Below are 22,456 nucleotides of genomic sequence, written 5' to 3' on the forward strand. Positions count from 1 at the left end.
AAGTTGAAAAGAAAGGATAGTTTTAAAGATAGCGAAACGGTATCATTCGGCTATTAGTTATTCTAATCATTTAACCGCGACGAACAGGTCGACCTTGCGAGATTACGTCCATGAAGAAACGAAGCAAACGGTGAGAGGGCATATATTTTGTTCGTACTAACACACAGAAAAAAAAAAAAAGAAAAAAGAGAAAGATAGAAGTAACGCGAGAAACAAAATGTTCGTCTACAATTTATTCTCGTGCTAATTAAATTTTTTTTTAATTCTAAATTATCAACGACCTGTCCCAATGAAATAGAATGCATAAATAATCAGATATAATAATCATTTTTTATAAGTAGATCGGATTGATTAATAAATAATATGCAAAATCAGACTAACAAAAATAATTGTTATATAATAATTATTAATAATGAATTAATTGAAATATAATTGAAATATAATTGTGTCTGCTAATTATAACAGTGGAATAAAAATAAAAATCTTTTTTTTTTTATAATTTCATTTTACAACGTAAATAATTTCATATATTATTTTAAAAATTAATTTTAATCGACTGTTATAAATAATCGGCAAAATTAATTATAAATTATCGTGCATATGTTAAAATACGAATTTTTGTTTTTATTTGAACGTATTGAAAAACTACCCCTTAAATTATTTTTATATATTTTGAAACACCTTTAATATTATAACAAAATCAAATTATTGCAATTAAAAATAAAACTAATGTAGCTGTTACAAGTTTTAATAAAGAAATAATTGATTTCGGAAGGAGACTTTAATGCTCGCGTAGGCAGATTGAAGGAGACATCAATGGGGAAAAGAATAAGAAAGATCGGAAAAGAAAAGTTTAGAAAATCAATTTCCAAATTATCATACAATTCTTTTACTATACTTTTATATTCTTAAATAAATTAAATAAATAAATAATAATAATAATTATTAATATTATTACAAATGAACAAAAATAAATGAATAAAACTAAAAAGAAAGTGAATAAAATGAAAAAAGAACAACCAAACCAGACCACCCCCCTGCCCCATAAAAGAAAAAAAACAAAGGAAATAAATATTATGGCGAATTCGCGTGCTAACGAATGCCATTTGTCGAGCTGAACGTATTTCTTAATGTTTTATGGACCATAAAACGTTGTCTTGTGAAGAAAAATCACGAAATGTTGAATACTCGAAACAATAACGTTGTTTCTCTTCTTTTTCTTTATTTCTTATTTTTATTTTATTTATTTTTTTTAATGAAGAACAAAAAGAAACGTCGAATGATTTATATTTTTATTTAATTTTATATATATTATAATTATTATAATATTATATTTAATATAATAAAAATAATATTTAATTAATTTTTTCATTACACTAAATAACAAATTCAATATTACAAATATTATTAATAATAATTTATATTATATATTATAAATATAAATATTATATGTATATAAATTATTTATTCGTATCTTTCCAATGCAATTATTCGTTAAGAAATAGGAAAAGGATGGAAATGATATTAGAAAGATTGTTTCCTCAATTTACGAGTTGCACGAACGAACAAATGTACGAATGAGTGAACCAATGAGCGTACGAATGAACATAACTTGTATACGAAACGTTCGTTTAAGTAGGATTTAATTGAGACGTGTACGTGATCTCACGAAGTGCCTTGCACAAGGACGACTGTCTACGAAGAGACAACAAAACCTCGAACTACCTTCGAAAACAATTTTCTTTCTTTAACGAAAGATAAAAGAAGAAAATAAATAATAATAATAATATAGATTTTTGTGACGAACGTATCAAAATCACTCGATCAAAGATAAATTTCTTCTTATTTTCTAAGAATTTTTCAAAAGGACACCGACCGACTATTATTATTATTATTATTATTATTATTATAATTTGTTCTCATCTTTTATCTTCCTACGATCGAATAAAAATATAATTAAAATTAAAAAAAAAACTAAGAAATGTCTTGGACGATTATGTTAAATTAGTTTGATCTCGGTTTTCTGTCCGAGATCAATTAACATTTTCAAGGTTATTCCAAGAATAATTTAGTGATCTAACAGACAGTGGAGAAAAAAGTTAATTGAATGTAAACTAGATTTTCTTTTTCTACGTTATTATTTTTGTCGTTGCAATTATTGATTTTTATGTCTGTTAATCGATTCAAATTCGAAGAATCTTTCAACGAAGATTTATCAAAATTATATTTTTTACAAAATTAATTAGTTTATATATCATTTTTTATTTTTGTAATTTAACATTTAAACTTTGTAGTATTTTATATTTTTTGTTCTAATTATTTATATTAATTTTATATTACATATAAAATTAATTTTCTATGTATCTTTAATTAAAATTTTGTTGAAAATTTTGTTGAAAATTTTGTTGAAAAATTTGTTGAAAATTTTGTTGAAAATTTGGTTGAAAATTTTGTTGAAAAATTTGTTGAAAATTTGGTTGAAAATTTGTTGAAAATTTTGTTGAAAAATTTGTTGAAAATTTTGTTGAAAATTTTGTTGAAAATTTTGTTGAAAATTTTGTAATATTTTTTTTTTAATAATTTTAAAATAATTTAACTACACCCACATTGATAACAATTTTCAATTAAATTAATATTTAGTGTATTAATTTTGATTTATTTTTATTTATTATTATTTTAATTATTTTAATTATTTTTCGAGTTACATTCAAGAGAAAGAAAATGAATTAGTTTATTCGATAAATTATGTTATGTAATATTACGAATAAGGTAATTGTTATTCTTAAGAAGGAACGTGATAAGACGATAGCGAAAAGGATTAAATTTGTTTCGTAATCGATACGTCGTCCTTTGAGAATATCAATCGTCTCAACTAAAGACAAAAATTCGCTAAAAAGTGAAATGGAAACCGTCACGTGCTTCACCTTCGACGATTCTCACGTAATTCCTCGAACTCGCATTAGTCTTTTACGAACTCGCATTCTTTCGATCACGAAGAAAAAGTCGCGAAATTATAAAACCTGTTTTTTTCTTCCTTTCTTTTTACCATTCTTTAATTATTTTTTTTTAGACCGGTCGAAATCTTACCCCGGAACGATGATAATAATTATTAATTTTTAATTATTATATTCGATTCTCGGACATAAATTTCAAGTAGAAGTATTTAAAAATTGGTTAAGAAAAAAAAAATAAAAAAAGTGAAATCATTCAATTATTTTATGATATTATATTACAATATTATTAATTATTGTTAAACAAATCGTCAATGTGTTTTTTCTATTTGGTGATTCAGTCGCTCTGTCAATTGACGAGCAATATAAATAAATATCGTAAAATAGATATGAAGATGAAGAAACAGGTTCATTTGCGCACACGTAAAATGTTCTTGTCTAAGGAAAAAGAATGATTAAGAATATTATTACGAGATTCGATATATAATTAGAGCGGTGAGAGGTGGAGCACGAATTTTATTTCTAAAGAAAAATAAAAATAAATAAATTCACCCACCAACATATGTAAAAACAAATTCACATATCGAATAGATCATTTCACCCAGATAAAGTGAATTAGAATCGATAATAAAATAAATATGAATTTAATTGAAAAAAAAATTGGTTAATTGTATTATCTATGAGAGGTGGAGCACGAATTTTATTTCTAAATAAAAATAAAAATAAATAAATTCACTAACACAAATATTTAAAACAAATTCACATATCAAATATATCATTTCCCCATAACGATAATAATTAATATAATAATCGATAGAGCACGAATTTAACGAATTTTATTTCTAAATTAAAATAAAAATAAATAAATTCACTAACACAAATATTTAAAACAAATTCACATATTGAATATATCATTTCCCCATAACGATAATAATTAATATAATAATCGATAAAATAGATATGAATTTAATTGAATAAAAAAATTGGTTAATTTTCACACACGTAAAGATTATTATTAATAATACATACATATATATATATATGTATATATATATTAGTTTATAGTGGGATAGGTCTCTCTTCTCATCTGTGAGAGGTGGAGCACGGAGAGCACTGCTGCGGCCTGGCATTTACTCACAGTTATGTGAAAGGCATATCGGCCGACCATGGTACTCCTACATAGTACGCACACTTGCACAATAACTTTATGCACCGCCGTTATTGCAACCGACCGTGGGTTTTGTGCTCTTGCTGCTACTTATTTTGCTGATACTTTTGTTCTTACTTTTGTTCCTATTTTTGCCATACATTGCTGTTATATACTTCAGTAGAATCAAACAAATCACGTTCCTTGGTCCCCATCGATAATTTCATACACACACATACACACATTTACACATATACGTATACACATTTACAGATTCATATATTCAAGTTGTATCCTTGTATGAGGACGAATATTGAAATACGTGACGGTAATGAAAGTGGATCGTAAAATCGAAGATAAGGATTAAGAAATACCGTTATAGTTGATCGTATTCGATCGTGAACATAACGTTGAAGAATAATTCAAAGATTACATGTAGATGATAAGAGACAAAAGAAGGAGGTCGATATTATCCTATGAACAAATTTTCATTTATTATATCACCTTCTTTTTCTTTTTCTAAGGAACTTTAATCGAGCCAATAATAAAAGATGATTCGTCAATTCTGATCAATCTGATCTGATCTTTTATATTATTTTAATACGATGTTAACGTTTATTATACTTATTCATACGTTGTTTCAATATTAAACTTCGATAAAAAAAAATAAAAAAGAAAAATATTATTATTATTAAATTTGTTTTTAAATTATTCTAATTAATAATTAATAGAGAAAGATTTGACGAGTAATTTTTGTGGTGTACATTCGTTTTCGTAATTTTGATTAAAAAAAGAAAAAAGGATTGGATAATATAATAAAATATAATATTTGTATGGTACACATGCTTTTCGCGATTAAAACCCCATTATCGCGAATATACGAGTAATTAAAATCCTTTACTTGACGGTAGGTGGTCCGTAAATTTATCCCAAGACTGTAAAAAGTTTCGTTTTTTATTTTTTCTTATTTTTTTTTTTCTTCATCGTTACACATCACCTCCGAAAATAATGAAAAAAAAATAGACGAAAATAAGATAATAGTATCAAACTAAAAAGTATAGTAGATAATAAAGTTAATTAATTTAATTGCATGACTCATTATTAAACAGAAAAAATTAAATTAAATATCAAAAGAGAAATTGATTTTTACGATATTTTCTATTGCATAAAGAAAATCTGTGTGTGCGTGCGTGTGTGTGTGTGTGTGTGTGAAATAAATAAAATAATGGAATGAAAGATAATTAAAGTAATCAATTTTATTGCACGTGTTTTATTGTCGTGCAATGGGATGAAATAAAAATGATATTAATAATTTATAATCATTATTATCACATTCTCATTTTTCAATTCTTTATAAATAAATTTTCACTTTATTCCCCCCCTTTCCCATATAATTATCCTTTTATTCCTTTATTCACTTTTGTTTAAAACACTGAAAAGGAAAATCAAGCAAGCAATTCCGTCGTTCATATCGTAATTACTCGAACCTGCATAAAGAAAGCTGTCGTAGGATTGATAAGCCATGAAGATAAACGATACCACATGGTTTTACTATACCGTAATATTATAATACATTCATGGTAAGTATAATATAAAAGAAAAAAAAAGAGGAAGAACGGAAATGTTGAAAAATAATAAAACGATTTGATTTAATTTATTACTTATGGGGTATGTTAAAGCAGTCAAGGTAGGGTTTCAGGATGTGGTATTGTGATTTTTTTTTAGTGTACTTTTGCAATTGTAACGTGAGCAGATATATCTTTATTCTTTTATTTTATTTTATTTTATTTTATTTTATACTTTTATTTTGTTTTATATTTTATTTTATTTTGTTTTATATTTTATTTTATACACTTTTAATTAAAAAACATCTAAACAAAAAAATATTAAATTAAAACACATCTAAACAACAAAATATTAAATTAAAACACATCTAAAACAAAATGATGTTCCATTAAAAGACACCAACTATAACAAAAAACAATTATTTAAATATTTTTTATTTTATTTTATTTTATTTTATATACTTTTATTTTGTTTTATATTTTATTTTATACACTTTTAATTAAAACACATCTAAACAAAATGATGTTCCATTAAAAGACATCCAACAATAACAAAAAAAAACAATTAATAAAATATTTAAACAAAGACCTAACGTTAAATGTGAAAGTTTCTAGGTCGGATTGGGTTAAAACAAAGAAACAAAAACTAAAAAGAACAAGTAGAAAAGAAAAAAAGATGTCTTGCAACTAGGTAATGCTATGCAACTAGGTGATACGTATACATTTCACGATCCAGACAAACTTGAAGATACATATACTACAAGAATATATATAAGTGGTGTCACAAACCGTGTGGAAGGGTAACAAAAACCTCTTTCCGCGTGTTGCTGTGTGTGCTCAGGACAGGGACCCCGATTTGTGAAGGTCGTTCAATGCCGTTCCTACCGGGTGGCCCCATATAACTCGGTTTCTCTCTCTTTCTTTCTTTCTTTCTTTCTTCCTCAACGATGACTATGATTTCTCTCCCACCCTCGATAACCGTTACCCACTTCCAACTATGAAAATACTTTTCCCTTTGTACTAACCGATTTAAAATGATCATCCTTTTTACGATTATTTGTCAATAAACAAAAAGAAAGAAAATATATCGGAAGAATTATTACGATTTTATTCGAATTTTGATTACGTTACCTTTTTATATCTTTATTATTCAAATATAATAAAGATATATATAAATAAATCAAAATATAAAATTATATCTTTATTATTAATCAATTTATTTCATATATTTTATATATTTAATTTTTTATTTATTTTGTATATTTAATCTTTATTATTAATCAATTTATTTCATATATTTTATATATTTATTATTTATTTTTTATTTTATTATAATAAAGATAATAAATAAATATAAAATGATATCTTTATTATTAAAATAAAAAAAGAAAGAAAATATATCGGAAGAATTATTACGATTTTATTCGAATTTTGATTACGTTACCTTTTTATATCTTTATTATTAATCAATTTATTTCATATATTTTATATATATATTATTTATTTTTTATTTTATTATAATAAAAATAATAAATAAATATAAAATGATATCTTTATTATTAAAATATCCAAAATTTTTGTATTCTTCGAAGAACCGATGATGAACCGTTTTGAAAAAGTCACATTTTTCATGAAAGTGGTTGGTTAATCGTTTCGAAAGGGTACGATCCGGATGCTGGTGTGGTAATTTTATAGAAAATTCCCTTGAACGGGGATTTACTGTACGATGATTCATAAGTATGATTCGTCGGTGGATAAAAAATTGAAAATAAAAATAAATAGAAAGAAAAAAAAAAAGAAACAAAGGGAGAAGAAAGATGGAAGAGTATAAATTGAAAAGAAATGTGTGGATAATATATGTGTCACATTGTGTGCTCATAAAGAGTTAGTTAATTGCTCGTAAGACACCATCAACGAGATAGAATGAGAGAGAGAAAAGAAAGAAAGAAAGAAAGAGAGAGAGAGAGAGAGATTATCCATCCGGTTTTAAATAGAAAAAAATCTTGAAGTTGTTTAAAACTACACACAACATTACTCTATCTCATCCTTTTTCTCGTGATCCTTGTTTCAGGCTCACCTTGGACGAACCAGATTGGAGAACTTCAATAATTTTCCTTAAATCATGTTCGTTCTCTTACCTTCCCAACCACATCTGATTATTTTATTGAAACGTATCGAATTAACATTGGAATTAATTAATTGATGCAGGTGTAATAATAAGTTCGCGAATTGCACCGAGATTTCCCATCGATTCTTCATTTTTTTTTTTTTTTTCTTTGATTTTTTTTTGTCGAACGAAATGACACAGTTTTCGAGATTAATTCTTTTTTTTTCTTTTAGGGTGAAGGGTAGGTGAGGGGTTTTATTTTTTAGCTTAGAAGTGTGAACAAATTTCTTTAACGAGAATTTAATATAAAGTATGCACCAGCAATATCGCGAATTCTTACAAAATATTATCAGAAAATTCTAAAGATTCAACTAATGGGGAAATTTTACGTCGGATATTGCACGTTTCTCATCCTATTGTGCAAAGTTGCACAATAACACGAGCGATTTAAATTCCTTAGTAGACGAGAATTGAAAATTTTCAAGAATGGAAAATAAATGAAAAAATGAATCAAAAGATAAAGCAAAAGTACATCCACCAAAATAAAAAATACTCTCCCCCTTCCCCTTTCCCAAAGAAGTTGAGTCAAAGTTTAAAAAGAGTGAGGGAAACGAGACACGTGGCTGAACCGTCCATCCGAAAACCTAAAAGTGCGAGACCTTTTTTCGTCCTTGCCGAGGTCTTCCACCCGTCGCGTCAACGGCCCAAATATATGACGCAAGGATTCGTTGTTCGTCGAAGATAAGGATGCTAAGGATCCTTTAAAAAATTCTCGAATTCGTGTGGGCAAACATCAGCCCAGAATAATCGAATCGCACGAGGAAGGAGATGGTGGGAGGGAGGAGGGGGAGGTTGAGGGGGGTAAGGGGATTAAAGATTGTGGATTTAGGGAGGAAGAAGGAAGGTTGAGGTTGAGGTTAAGCTTCAGACTCGAAATTCCAAACGAATCGTTAACTCCGTCGGTCAAAAATTCCTTTGGGAGTTCATTGGACAGACAGACTGCTGCTGCTGGTGCAGTTGTTGCAGTTGTTGCAGTTGCATCGTTCCATCTAAGACTACTCGATATGAATTTTTTAGGATTGAAAATAATTGATTCGAAGGAACGAACTACTGTGAATTTAATTAAGGATCACCGAGGATGCTGTTTGTGGTTTTGACAGCAGTGATCAATCGGTGATTTGAAACAAATTGTTAATAAAAAAAGGAAAAAGGAAAATGGTGTGTCTAGACAGTTGAGAAGTTTATTTGTCAATGAACCTGGCGCCACTTCGATGTATCAAATTAAGAAAAGAAATAAAAAAAGAAAGTAAAAAAATAAAATAGAAAGAGAAAGAAAGATTGTTAGGGCTGAAAGGATAAATGTATTGGTAGCTTATTTTTATATACACATGTATATACAATGTATATATGTGTAAATGTATATTCTTATAGGAAGGAAACTGGTTGTATGGTCAACCATTCCAGAAAACCGGTACAAATAATCTTTCTCCCACCTTGGGGCCCACCCCTTAGCAAAACTACACCCACCCTAACGCACACACTACCGAACTATATATAGAATCATACGAGATAAGCTCAGTCCTATTAATAGCTACCAGCATAACGCCTTTTCTCTCACCTGGTGAAGATACCTATCCCTTTTTCCCATGAGATACCTACGAACAGAAACAATTTTACTACTACGAGATACTTTCTGTCTTGTATCGTTCAAAACCTGTGCGGTCTTATTCTTACCCTCTATTATTATCTGACATTTTCATTTAACTTTGTTAACTTAATTCTTATGTAAAAACATTTTTATTCGTATTATTATCCATTCGATTTTATTGCAACATTAATTGATTTTTTATATCATTAATTATATTTCGAATGAATTTTTTCAATTGTTTCAATGGAAATATTAAATGAAATCAATTATAATTTAGAGATAAATGATTCAATTTGTATCAGGATTGTAACAATGTGTAACGATGTTAGAATAATTTAATATATATATATTAATTAGTATAATATTATTTTATTTATTCGTTCGAAGAACTCTCCTAATAAATTCGAGCTTCAGTTGTTTAAAAAATCGAGAGACCCGGGGGGATTCGAACCCAGGATCTTTCGCATACCGAAAGAACGCTCTACCACTTGAGCCACGAAGACCTGTTATATTTGATTTATTACTAATTGAATTAATTAATATATTATATATATATATAATTGTCATTTTTATTTCAAAATAAACATTTTATTTTTATATTATATTATATTATTTATATTTTTATATTATTTTTATATATTAATTAAATAAAATAAAATTCAATAATATTATATTCCATGTGTGTCTGTGTGTGTGTGCGTTCGGTGTTCGTTCGCATCTTTCGTTTGTATTTAAATACGAATGCATACACCTTCCAATGATTTACCGCTTATTAATTATTCCGAATGTCAATGCAAAGTATAAAATGTCGTATCGGTACTTTAATAACAAAGAAGAGAAAATAAAATTATAATGTTCGATAACGTTGACAGGGTTGAACAATATTTCTTCTGATTTCTTTTTGGTTTGTTTTGTGATTTCCATCACCTTCTTCCCATCCTCCTTCTCCTCTTTCTCGATTCTCCCTTTTTCTCCCCCCTCGTCTTATTTTTCGTGTGACGAGTTAAGAAAGAGACCAACCAAGTGAATTTCGCAAGGTGATTCGTTTACCAGACGACGTTTGCTCGGTTGGAATCCAGTCGGTCGTTGTTATCGTTCTGGTTTAAAAATATCTGGCGCCCTCCGAGTTGGCATCCGAGCTATGGGAAAGGAGAAGTACGGGGGTAGGAGGAGTTGGAGGAGGTGAAGAAGGTGAAGGAGGATTCGCGTAAGCAAAAGTATTGTTTTCTCGATTCTTCTTCTTCTTCTTCTTCTTCTTCTACTTTTTCTTTTTCTTCTTTTTCTTTTTATTCTTTTGTTACTCCCCCATACCTTTCACGTACATTCTCCGTTATGGTGAAAGTGCGAGAACTATTTTTGTAAATAATTTATTTCACGCACAGAACCCAACGACGTTAATTCCTATACCCACTTCTTCTTATTCTTATTCTTATATTTCGTTTTTTTTTTTTTTTTGCGTTTGCGTTTGCGGTATGAATTCTAATACGAATGAATATCGAGTGAGAGTATTTTTTGATTTGGTTTTATTTATTTATTTATTTTCAATAAAATATATATTAATATACATATTCAATTTATATTCAATTTATAAATTGAGTTGTTTTAACTTATCACATATTCGATTAAAATATAACAAAGAAATCTATTCGGGTAAATTATTGTGATACTAGTTGTAAGTTGTATATTAGATTTTAAAATTTTATTATTTAGACTACTTTTTATTAATTAATAATTTATTATCTAATTTATAGGGGTTGGATGTACCTAAATAAATTTTCAATCATTGGATAATTTGTTTATTAACTTAAATTTTTATTTTATTTAGAAATACCACAATCATATTAAAATATTTTAGTGAAAAAATTATTTTCTATAATATCTGAATATTTGAAAGATAAACAAGTGTTGTGTTACTTCGTAATTTTGATCTTAAATCAATTTAAAATTGATCGATAAGATTTTCGAATGAAATCGAAGAACCTTTGATATCGAATCGATATGAAATCATTTTGAAAGGACCACGAAATGAAAGCTTCGAACGGAAGCACCGTATCATCGAATCGATCTATCTCGATGAAGATTTAACGAGAGGAAGTACAAAGAGGACCAATAGAATATAAGAGAACAAGATCAAACGTATACTGCCAACGGAAGTTTCTCGTTTTAGGGCCGGAAATTACAAATAGGGCTCTGCAATTGATGCAATCTCATTCGATTTGATTCATTGATTGATCCAATTGATCTTATTGTTAAACCACATAAAAAAGAAATTAAATGCAAGATCGAGTCTTCAACTAAATCTCTGAAGTTAATAATAATCACTAATTTTCTTTCTCAAAATCTTTCTTATTATAATATTCTCACATTTTTATAATTTGCAGACTAACTTATTATAACAATCTTGAATTGAACTTAAAATCTGTGGATTCAAATTTGACACAAATTAAAAAAAAAAACAAAATTTAAGCGAATTATATTTTATTTCCTAAGATTAATTATATTTAATTAATTATATATTATTTCATAACATTTATATATAAATTATATATATATATATTAAATAAATTATATAATATATCTTATATATGAATAGATGTATTATATATTATATTATTTAATATAATAATTAAAATATATATAATATAATAATAAAAATTACATATAATATGTATATAATATTATTTTATATTATTATTAATATTATAAATTTCATATAATACTATTTTATTATATAATATATATAATATTATTTTATAATATTATTTTTAAAAATTGTATTTATTTTTCTAAATTTTATGTATAATACTATTTTATTATATAACATATATAATATTATTTTTTATTATATATATTTATTAAAATTTGATTATATATATATATAAGATTATATAAGATCTATTAGATCTGGAATGATCTAACAAACGGTATACACATATCATCATGAGTGTTTAATCAGTTACACGATTTACCGTTAGAAACGTTCGAAACATGAGTTTCGTAGTGCAACTTGGTTCACAATGCAGTGAATTCCGTGCGTCCTCGTACCCGTCGTGCTCTTTTACTCGTACCCATGTACCCGTGTACCCGTACCCGTGCCCGTGTTAACGGTATTTCGAACCTAGAGACCTATCTTCGCATTCCACAATCTCCGCTAGAATTCATAAACCGAGCACATTTACTTCCCTATCATTGAATATCATGGTGTATCAAGACCACCATGATATTCTATCTATTTCTACACGTAATTTTATACTTGTAAATGTGTATATATTAATACAGTATTCGTATATTTCTATATCATATGTTTTATTTCACTAGAAAGGAAAGGAAAGAGAGAGAAAGAGAAGAAGAAGAAGACCTTCGCAAGTTTATTCAATCCAAAGTATACTTTCTTCGATTCAAGGATTAGTATGTTTCCTTATCACCCTTCTGGCAAAAAATAATCCACCGGTAAGATGCACCAGTCGTTATTTTCTCTTTTATTTTGTTTTATTTTATTTTATTTTATTTTACTTTTTACTTTTTGTTTTATTTTATTGACTCCTCTTTCTATTCAACTGGCAAACAGGTATAGTTGAGGTTATTCTTACTTTCTCTATTTAAATTATTTTTTTTAAATTTATATTTATACATTATTATATTATTTTACATCTCTTTCGTGATACTTTATATCTTTTAATAGTCAAAGAGTAGAAATATAAAAATAAACAAACGTAATTTCATTCGCATTTCATTTCAATTTCATAACCCATCTCTATTTCTCTTTCTTATTTTTATTATTTAACTCTAAGTATTTCTAGTTTCTAAATATTATCTTACCGTTTCTTTATATCTATGATAATACTCGTAAATATTTTATTTAATGCGAACATCATTGTGTGTATTGGAGAAATACAATAAAATGATTTTAAACCAATCATTACGTTCTTTTATTAACCGTGGTGAATAGAAACTAACTAAAATTATAATAAATAAAATAAAATATACAAAATTCTAATCGTCTATTCGTTATTGTTGTTTAAAAAAAACGATTGCAAACCAATCTATACTTTCTTACTTCTAATTGTAATTTGAATCCAACCGAAACTAAAACAACTTAAAACAAAATTTCTAATTGTTTATTTATTATTTTTTATGCAAACAATTGATTGCAAATGATTTCATATTTTGTTGCGTTTGAACAAAAAATTCTTTCGAATAAAATAAAAATCCTAATCATTAATTTCATTGTTGTCGTTACTGTTAAATTTTATTTAAGATAAAATAAAGACAACCTAATTATCCTAATTATTATTTTTTATATAAAAAACTGATTGCAAATGATTTCATATTTCTTACGTCCGAACAAAAAAATCTTTCGAATAAAATAAAAATCCTAATCGTTAATTTCATTGTTGTTGTTACTGTTAAATTTTATTTAAGATAAAAGAGACAACGTAACATAAAACAACATTTCTAATTATCCTAATTTATTATTTTTTATATAAAAAACTGATTACAAATGATTGAATACTTTCTTTCCCCTGATAACAAAATTCCTTCGAATAAAATAAAAATCCTAATCATTAATTTCCTTTCGGTTATTATTATTATTAAATTTTGTCTAAGATCAAACAATGATAAAACATAGTACAAATGTTCATAGTAAAATTTCTAGGCTAGTTGATAGTAAAAATAGAAAAAAAAAAAAAAAAAAAAAAAAAAAAGGAGCGTGCTAAGAGATGTTGCATACCAACTGTCCTGGACAACAACACCACCACCACCAACATCACCACCATCACCACCAGCACCACCACCCCCGCAAAAGGGGGAGTTGCATTTTTGCGTGTTAACGCCCGGGAGATTTACCGACCGGCTGCCACAAACATCCTAAGGTTATTGTGGAGTTCGAGGCTGTTTTCAAGCCGAGGTTTCTTCAAACTACCCGTCCAACTCGTCGGATACACTCGCGAATGGTTCACGCGTGAATCATACTAACTTCTTCAACATACTACTCGATACCTTATCTCCAATCCTTTTTTTCCTTTTCTTTTTCATTCCCTTTTTTTTTTATAAACAATTAAACGAGGTACATTTCGTCTAATCAGAAAAAAAAAATTCTGTTAATTATCTTAATTCTTATTGAAATGATTCACGAATTATTCACCTTTCCCATAAAAATAATCGAATTCGAATGAAATTTTCACAGGACACCTTGAATTATGGAAATTTTTAATTGTTTTTATCATTCGAGAATTAATTGTCGATGAGTTTAATTAATTAATTTCGTTGATCGATAATTGGACACTTTGCGTGGCCTTGAAATCATTGAAATCATCAGGTACAACGAATAATTCATTTATTTTCATTTATTTTCATTTATTTTCATTTATTTTCATTTATTTTCATTTATTTTCATTCATCGAAGTGAAATAAACGTTTACTTAATTAAGTTATTATCTTAAAACGAATCGTCTGGGTGATTTAACCTTCGGTATAAGCCACGTTTTTTGGTTTGCGTTAAATTCTCTCATTCTATCTCGTACTTTTTATTTTTTTTTCTTCTTTTTTCATCTTTTAATTAATAAGAAATCGTGATTGTGTAAATGACGCGAGTATATCGTCCCAATTACTGCGGAAAACAGTCATTTTGATGAACTCATTAAAATTGGCTCGTGTCCAATGTAAATTCAATTGGAAAATATCGGTTAAGAAAGAAGGTGTCACACTTGTTGTACACAACTATACCTGTCATTATCTTTTTATTTTTTTTTCATTTTTTTCAAGTATGTATATACCTGTATTTATGTATATATACCTGTGTTTAATGTGTATCTTAATTTAAGTGAACGAGGTTTGAGTTTTTCTTAATGAAGACACACGATAATACAACGAGAATGAATCGATTATGTTATTTCTTTCTTTATTTTATTTTATTTTTTTTTTTTTTGCTTTCCTCTCTTCCATTCGTTTCTGACGTTTGATATTTTCATTGGTTCGTCGATAAATAATCGGGCCAATAATTTTTTTATTAATACTTTTTCGACTGGACGTTGGGTGATCGATGATTAAAAAAAATAAAATGAAATAAAATTTCCAAATATTTTTGCAAAGTATTCTCGCCCGTTCCTTTTATTCAATTTTGTTTATTGCTTATTTATTTCTTTCTTTCTTTCTTCTCTGTCTGCGAAGACAGGAATGTGTATGTGTGTGTTTTTTTTTTTAAATTGATCGTCCCTTTGGTGTAACATTTTTAGAACGATACGCCCACGCAGTGTACGTCGGGAATGCAAAGTTATATCATACGTGTTCCAAAAACTTCATACGATTGCAATTTTTCGTGCCAAGGATACGACATCGATAATAAATAAATAAATAAATAAATTTTTACCCCTCCTCGCTTCCTCCTCCATCCTCCCCATCAAATAAATAAAACAAATAAAACAAATAATAATCAAAAATTAAGTACAGATAAATAAAATAAATTAAAGAATAAATAATTACACGATTATAAAAATTAATTTTAAAAGAATGATGTGATAAATATAAATTAAAAGTTATCATTTGTTCTATAACGAAATGAATCCCCCACCACTCCGAATAAATAAAACAAATAATAATTAATAATTATAAATAAATAATAAATTAAAGAATAATAATTACACGATTATAAAAATTAATTTTAAAAGAATGATGTGATAAATATAAATTAAAAGTTATCATTTGTTCTATAACGAAATGAATCCCCCACCACTCCAAATAAATAAAACAAATAATAATAAATAATTGTAAATAATATAAATTAAAGAAGAATAATTACACGATATAAATTAATTTGAAATAATATGATAAATATAAATTAGATGTTCTTATTCATTTTATAACGAAATGAATCCCCCCACCACTCCGAATAAATAAAACAAATAATAAAATAATTAATAATAAATAATAATAAAAAATAATAATTACACGATTATAAATTAATTTTGAAATAATTATGATAAATCTAATTAGATGTTATCATTCGTTTTATAACGAAATGAATCCCCCCCACTCCGAATAATAAACAAATACTAATAATTATAAATAAATAATAAATTAAAGAATAATAATTACACGATTATAAATTAATTTTAAAAGAAAAATTATTCTATCCAACAAGAGTTTGACACAATTCATTTCTCTGTATTTATTCAAAAATCATTTCATAAATAAATATATTTTTATAATTAACAATTTTCTACGAATCATTGACCAATTTAGATAACAAAAAACACTGTCAGTTGTAATTCGTTTCGTAAATAATCTAATAATAATAAGAGGTAGCCTAATTTAAAATTAATGTGCTTGGGAAACGTGTTTGTTAAATATCATCTTTCTAATTCATTTTTTTTATTCGTGCTGAGAAACCCCATGGAATGATAAATGTATGGATGTATTTGTACACGTGTGCGTGTGTGTGTGTGTCCTCACTCTTGCTAATTACGTTCATGAAAGACATGGAAAACAAGCGTAAGCGAGAAATTAACGTCGGACGTGCGTGACTTTCAACATGTGTACACATTTGTCTCTCTCTCTGGGACCGCATGCGATCATCTACACCTCGTTGATCTCTTTGTAAGATAGTATTATAATTTATCTCAAATTCTTTTTAGATAAATTTCACGTGCACGTGTGTGTATGCATTTAATTTTTATTTATTTTTATTTTTGTGTTTCTTCTTGTGAATATATCCAACAGAATTTTGCATAATTTTGTAATTTTATTGCAATTGTTTTATGAAAAGATGATCAGTGTTAATTAACAATTGTATTATATTCGATTATTTATTATAATTTATATCTCAAATTATTTTTAGATAAAACCAGATGCATGTGTATGCATTTATTTTTATTTATTTTAATTTTTGTGTGTCTCTTGTGAAATTTTGGATAATTCTGTAATTTTATTGCAACTTGTTTATGAAAAGTTGATCAATGTTAATTAACAATTGTATTATATTCGATTATTTATTATAATTTATATCTCAAATTATTTTTAGATAAAACCAGATGCATGTGTATGCATTTATTTTTATTTATTTTAATTTTTCTGTGTCTCTTGTGGAATTTTGGATAATTTTGAATAATTTTGTAATTTTATTGTAATTGTTTTATGAAAAGATGATCAGTGTTAATTAACAATTGTATTATATTCGATTATTTATTATAATTTACATTTCAAATTATTTTTAGTTAAAACCAGATGCACGTGTATGCATTTATTTTTATTTATTTTTTAATTTTTCTGTGTCTCTTGTGAAATTTTGGATAATTCTGTAATTTTATTGCAATTTGTTTTATGAAAAGTTGATCAATGTTAATTAACAATTGTATTATATTCGATTATTTATTATAATTATTAACGTAATTAGTAATGTAAAAAAGTAGTGTCATAAAAAAAAAAATATTACTTTTAATTATGCAAAAAAAAAATAAAAAAATAAATAAAAATACCGTGCAGAGACAATTAGAATAAAATAATACATATAATATAAATAAACGAATGTGATTGAATCGTTTCGTTCGAAAAATCATTTTCCTCTTGTCGTACAAATGACGGAAGTGAACAAGAAAAATAAAAAAAATAAAATAAAATAAATGCGAGAAAAAAAATAGAAAAATAGGAGTCCGAGAGTAGCCGAGTTTGATTCTTCCTGAATTCGAGATAATTTTATTTCGAACGCGATTTATCCCCCGCGGATCGCTTTCCCGTGATAATTCCATGGTGTTGCATAAGTTAAAGACGCCAAAGTGTAATTCACCGATGTGAAGCGACGTAAGTTTAACGTTCCTCGACTTGCATAACGAAAGTAGCGCGCTCGTCGAATTCACATAGTCTCTCTCTCTCTCTCTCTTTCTATTTCTATTTTTTCTCTCTTTTTACGTTTAAATGTATCCGTGAGTTTGTTAGATGTATATATATATATATGTGTGTGTGTATGTGTTTGAAGTTCTTCTATTGAAGTTCTATTGAAATCTATGAAACAAGACAACCAATGAGAGATAACGTGGATATCCTTGACTCGAACAACACGCTTGCTACATTCTAAATATGGAAAATATTGTTGGCAAAATGATCGTTATAGATCAATGATCGAACGGAACAATCCTACGGATTACTTAACAACACAAAATGAAAGAAAGAAAAGAAACGATAGGAAAACTTTAATTGAGACGTATTGAGAATAAACGGTCTCTGTGTATGAGTACGTGTAAATGTTAATGTGTACGTAATAATATTTAAAATAAAACGTAATCATTATTAATTAATAATTATAATTACTTCATTTAATTTTACTGTAATTTAAAATGAAATAATTTCTTCTCTCGTGACGTATAAAAAATATAATATTAAATACAAAATCATATATATATATATATAAAAATTAGAAAAAAATCTTTTCTTTATTTTTTTGAGAAGTGTATGCATAATATTATATAAAAGAAAAATTTTTTTATATTTAAAATATATATAAAATATAATAATTATTAATTTGTGATATAATTATATAAATTAATTTTACTAATTTGAAAAAGAAATAACCATTTCCTCGAGACGTATAAAAAATATAATATTAAATACAAAATTCACCTACACACATATAATTATATATATTATATATTTTAAAAATTATTTAAAAATTATTTAAAATTTAGAGAAAATCTGTTCTTTATTTTGTTGAGAAGTGTATGCATATATATATATAAAAGAAAAATTTTTTATATTTAAAATATATATAAAATATATAATTATTAATTTGTGATATATTTATTTAATTATTTACTAATTTAAAAGAAATAACCATTTCCTCGAGACGTATAAAATATAATATTACATACAAAATCACACACACACACACATATATATACATATAATTTAAAAATTATTTAAAATTTAGAGAAAATCTTTTTTTTATTTTGTTGAGAAGTGTATGCATAACATATTAAAAAAAAAGATTTGATATAAATATCATTAAAAATCTACACAGTTAATTTTGAAATAAAGTAACTTCAACCTCTCTCTCTCTTTCTCTTTGATGTCTATTTTTAAATGACACAGATAAAAAACGAATCCATCATTAAAATCATTTAACATTTCAAAATACATTTGAGTCACGTAAGAAAGGAATGAAATTATTCGAACGTTATAACCGGTGTCTCAAAATTATTAAATCGCGTTTAAATAAAATCTTTATAGTTTAAATTATCTCCCTCTCTCTCTCTCTCTCTCTCTTTCATTTTTTTAATCCGTCTGTCTCTGTTGCCACTAATACGGTACCGCAAATGTTTACAATGGAGAACGAACTGTCGCTCGCGCCCTTGTCCGGATTAGAAAGTAAACCGTATCTAGAATTTCCACGGGTTAGGTCGCGACCACATCGTTTCAAAATACCGTTGAAATTCGTCGTCGATTCTATTAAAACATTTCTGCTCGAATTCAAAATTAAAAAAAAAATAAAAGCAAAAGAGTGAGAACAGTGCACGGGGTGGGGTGGGATGGGGGGGGGTTAGAAAAAGTGTACGAACGAAATATAAAAATAGAATAAAATACAAAAAATTGTAACGAATAGAAACTTTTACGAAGATGAACGGAAAAAAGGAATAAATAAAATGTGAAAAAAAAAAGAAAAATAAAATAAGAAACTTACCAGTAGGAAAAGTACAGTGCCGCTGAGTGTAGCTTCGAATGATATTCCGTACGCCATTTCTCGTTATCCTCGAGGAGGAAAGGTCCTGCCTCCTCTATCAAAAGATCGTCATCTTCATCATCCTCGTATATTTATCCCCGTTTTATTTATTTATTTATTTATTTATTTATTTATTTATTTATTTATTTATTTCGATAAATAATATATCAACGTATATTCTTCAAAATTATTTCGTATTATTTAACTTGTGTCGTTTAATTCTTCTTTATTTTTTTTCCACCACAAACCAACAAAACCAAAAAAAAAAAAAATATAAATAAAAAGGAACTTTCATATAAAAATCGATTTTTATATTTATCCCTCTCTCTCTCTCTCTCTCTACTATTCCTCTCTTTCTCAATAGAAACAACAAATTCGATATGCTCGATCAACTTGTCACCTTTCAATCCCGTTTAATTATCAACCGGATAAAGGGAGCAAAAATTCACGAGATCGATTTGAAAAGAAATAGAAAAAAAGAACGAACAAAAAAATCAAACATATATATATATATATACACACACACACATATATATGTAAAACTTAGGATTGTGAGTTTGTGTAGGAGAAGGGGGTTGAAAAGGTCGCCGATCGCCGGAGGATAGACGAGGATAGAAATAGAGAAAAGTGTGTTAGAAAAGGAGGACTAGAGAGAGAGAGATAACAACGGTACCATCAGCCTTTTCTTTCTCTTTTATTTTTTATTTCCCTTTTATTATTTTTTTTTCTATTTTTTTACTTTTTTCAACACTTTTGATTATTATTATTATTATTTTTCGTTTACGTGTATTTCTATTCTTTTTCCCTCTCTCTCTCTCTCTCTCTCTCTCTCTCACACACATATACACACACACGGTGTCTTTAAAACGTTCTCTGGTTAGGTTCGAAAATGTGACGTTGATGATAGTTCGTCCCGGTCCTAACCGTAGCACAGGGCTCGAGCAACTGACAGCGGGTAAGAGTCGCTGTATCTGGCGCCACGCCGTTCTCACAGCTGATTCGTTCCCCTCCCCCTCCCCCGAAAACCTTCCACCCATCCACCACCACCACCCCCTTCTTCCTACTTCTTAGAGATTCTCGTTGTTAATCCCACTCCCTTCCTCTCTCTCTCTCTCACTCCACCTTTCCCTCTCACTCACTCACTCACTCTCTCTCTCTCTCTCTTTCTAACTTTCATACCTAGAACCGAAGTATTATACTTCAATTTGTATACGTTTTGTTGTAACCTTTTTTTTTTCTTCTAATTTCCAGCCTACCCCCTCCCCTTTTCGAATTTCATCTGATTCATCTGATTTCATCTGATGTCATTTGATTCATCCGATTCATCTGATTCATCCAATTTCAAACCGATTTCATCCGATTTCAAACTGATTTCAAACTGGTTTCGTTTATCTGACGTTGACTAAATAAATTCGAGATAATCGAAACAATTTTTAAAAAAAAAGATAATAAAATAAAATAATCCAAGTATCCTAATATTATTTATTGTCTCTCTCTCTCTCTCTCTCTTTCTATCTCACTCTTTCTAACTTTCATACCTAGAACCGAAGTATTATACTTCAATTTTGTATACGTTTCGTTGTAACCTTTTTTTTTCTCTTAATTTCCAGCCTACCCCCCCTCTTTCGAATTTCATCCGATTTCATCTGATTCATCCGATTTCAAACTGATTTCAAACTGGTTTCGTTTATCCGACGTTGACAAAATAAATTCGAGATAATCGAAACAATTTTTTAAAAAAAAAAGATAATAAAATAAAATAATCCAAGGTATCCTAATATTATTTATCTACGATTACGTTCATCTCGTTGGTAAGATAATTGAAAATTCATTGGCGGGATAATCGGAGTTTGCGATTCGAAGTGTTGTTTTCTTCTGCCTTACCCGGATTTCGATTTGCCACCGCACACACAGAGAAATAAATAAGAAAGAGAAAGAGAGAAGGGAATTAACAAAAGAAAAAAAATGATTGTCCGTGTTTTTACGAGCTTGCAAAAAATGGCCGCGGTATAAAAGCACGTTAATTAAGCGCATAGCGGCTCGTTACCGGCAAACAACGAAGGTCACGATGCATACGCGACGATGCCCTATAAAACCTCCATACAATTTCTTAGAATACACGTGGGGGAGTGGGAGGAAGGGGAAGGGGGAGGGCACGTGCCCTTAAACTTCTCTTAAAAGGGGGAGGGGGAGGGGACATTACTATCATTCCTTTTATTCTCTTCGATAATAGTTTTCCCTCTTTGTTTTTTTCTTCTTATTTTATACTTTAATCAGAAATTCCGATTTAAAATCCCACGAGTTTCACCCTTTACAATTCTACGAATAGG

The 22,456-nt window shown here is 27.5% G+C and overlaps 1 protein-coding gene across 1 annotated transcript in view; it reads right to left on the reverse strand.

The window, feature by feature from the left end:
* Positions 1-20,265, reverse strand: part of LOC122518540 (probable GPI-anchored adhesin-like protein PGA55) — a 34,126-nt gene extending 13,861 nt beyond the window's left edge. The window contains exon 1 of the mRNA XM_043637527.1: positions 20,088-20,265. Coding sequence (XP_043493462.1) covers positions 20,088-20,144 — 57 coding nt within the window. The 5' untranslated portion in view covers positions 20,145-20,265. The remainder of the gene's footprint in view (positions 1-20,087) is intronic.
* Between the last annotated feature and the right edge of the window lie 2,191 nt (positions 20,266-22,456).

Source organism: Polistes fuscatus, unplaced genomic scaffold, assembly GCF_010416935.1.
Source record: "Polistes fuscatus isolate 324 unplaced genomic scaffold, CU_Pfus_HIC Scaffold25, whole genome shotgun sequence".
In the NCBI taxonomy this organism is placed as follows: Eukaryota; Metazoa; Arthropoda; class Insecta; order Hymenoptera; family Vespidae; genus Polistes; species Polistes fuscatus.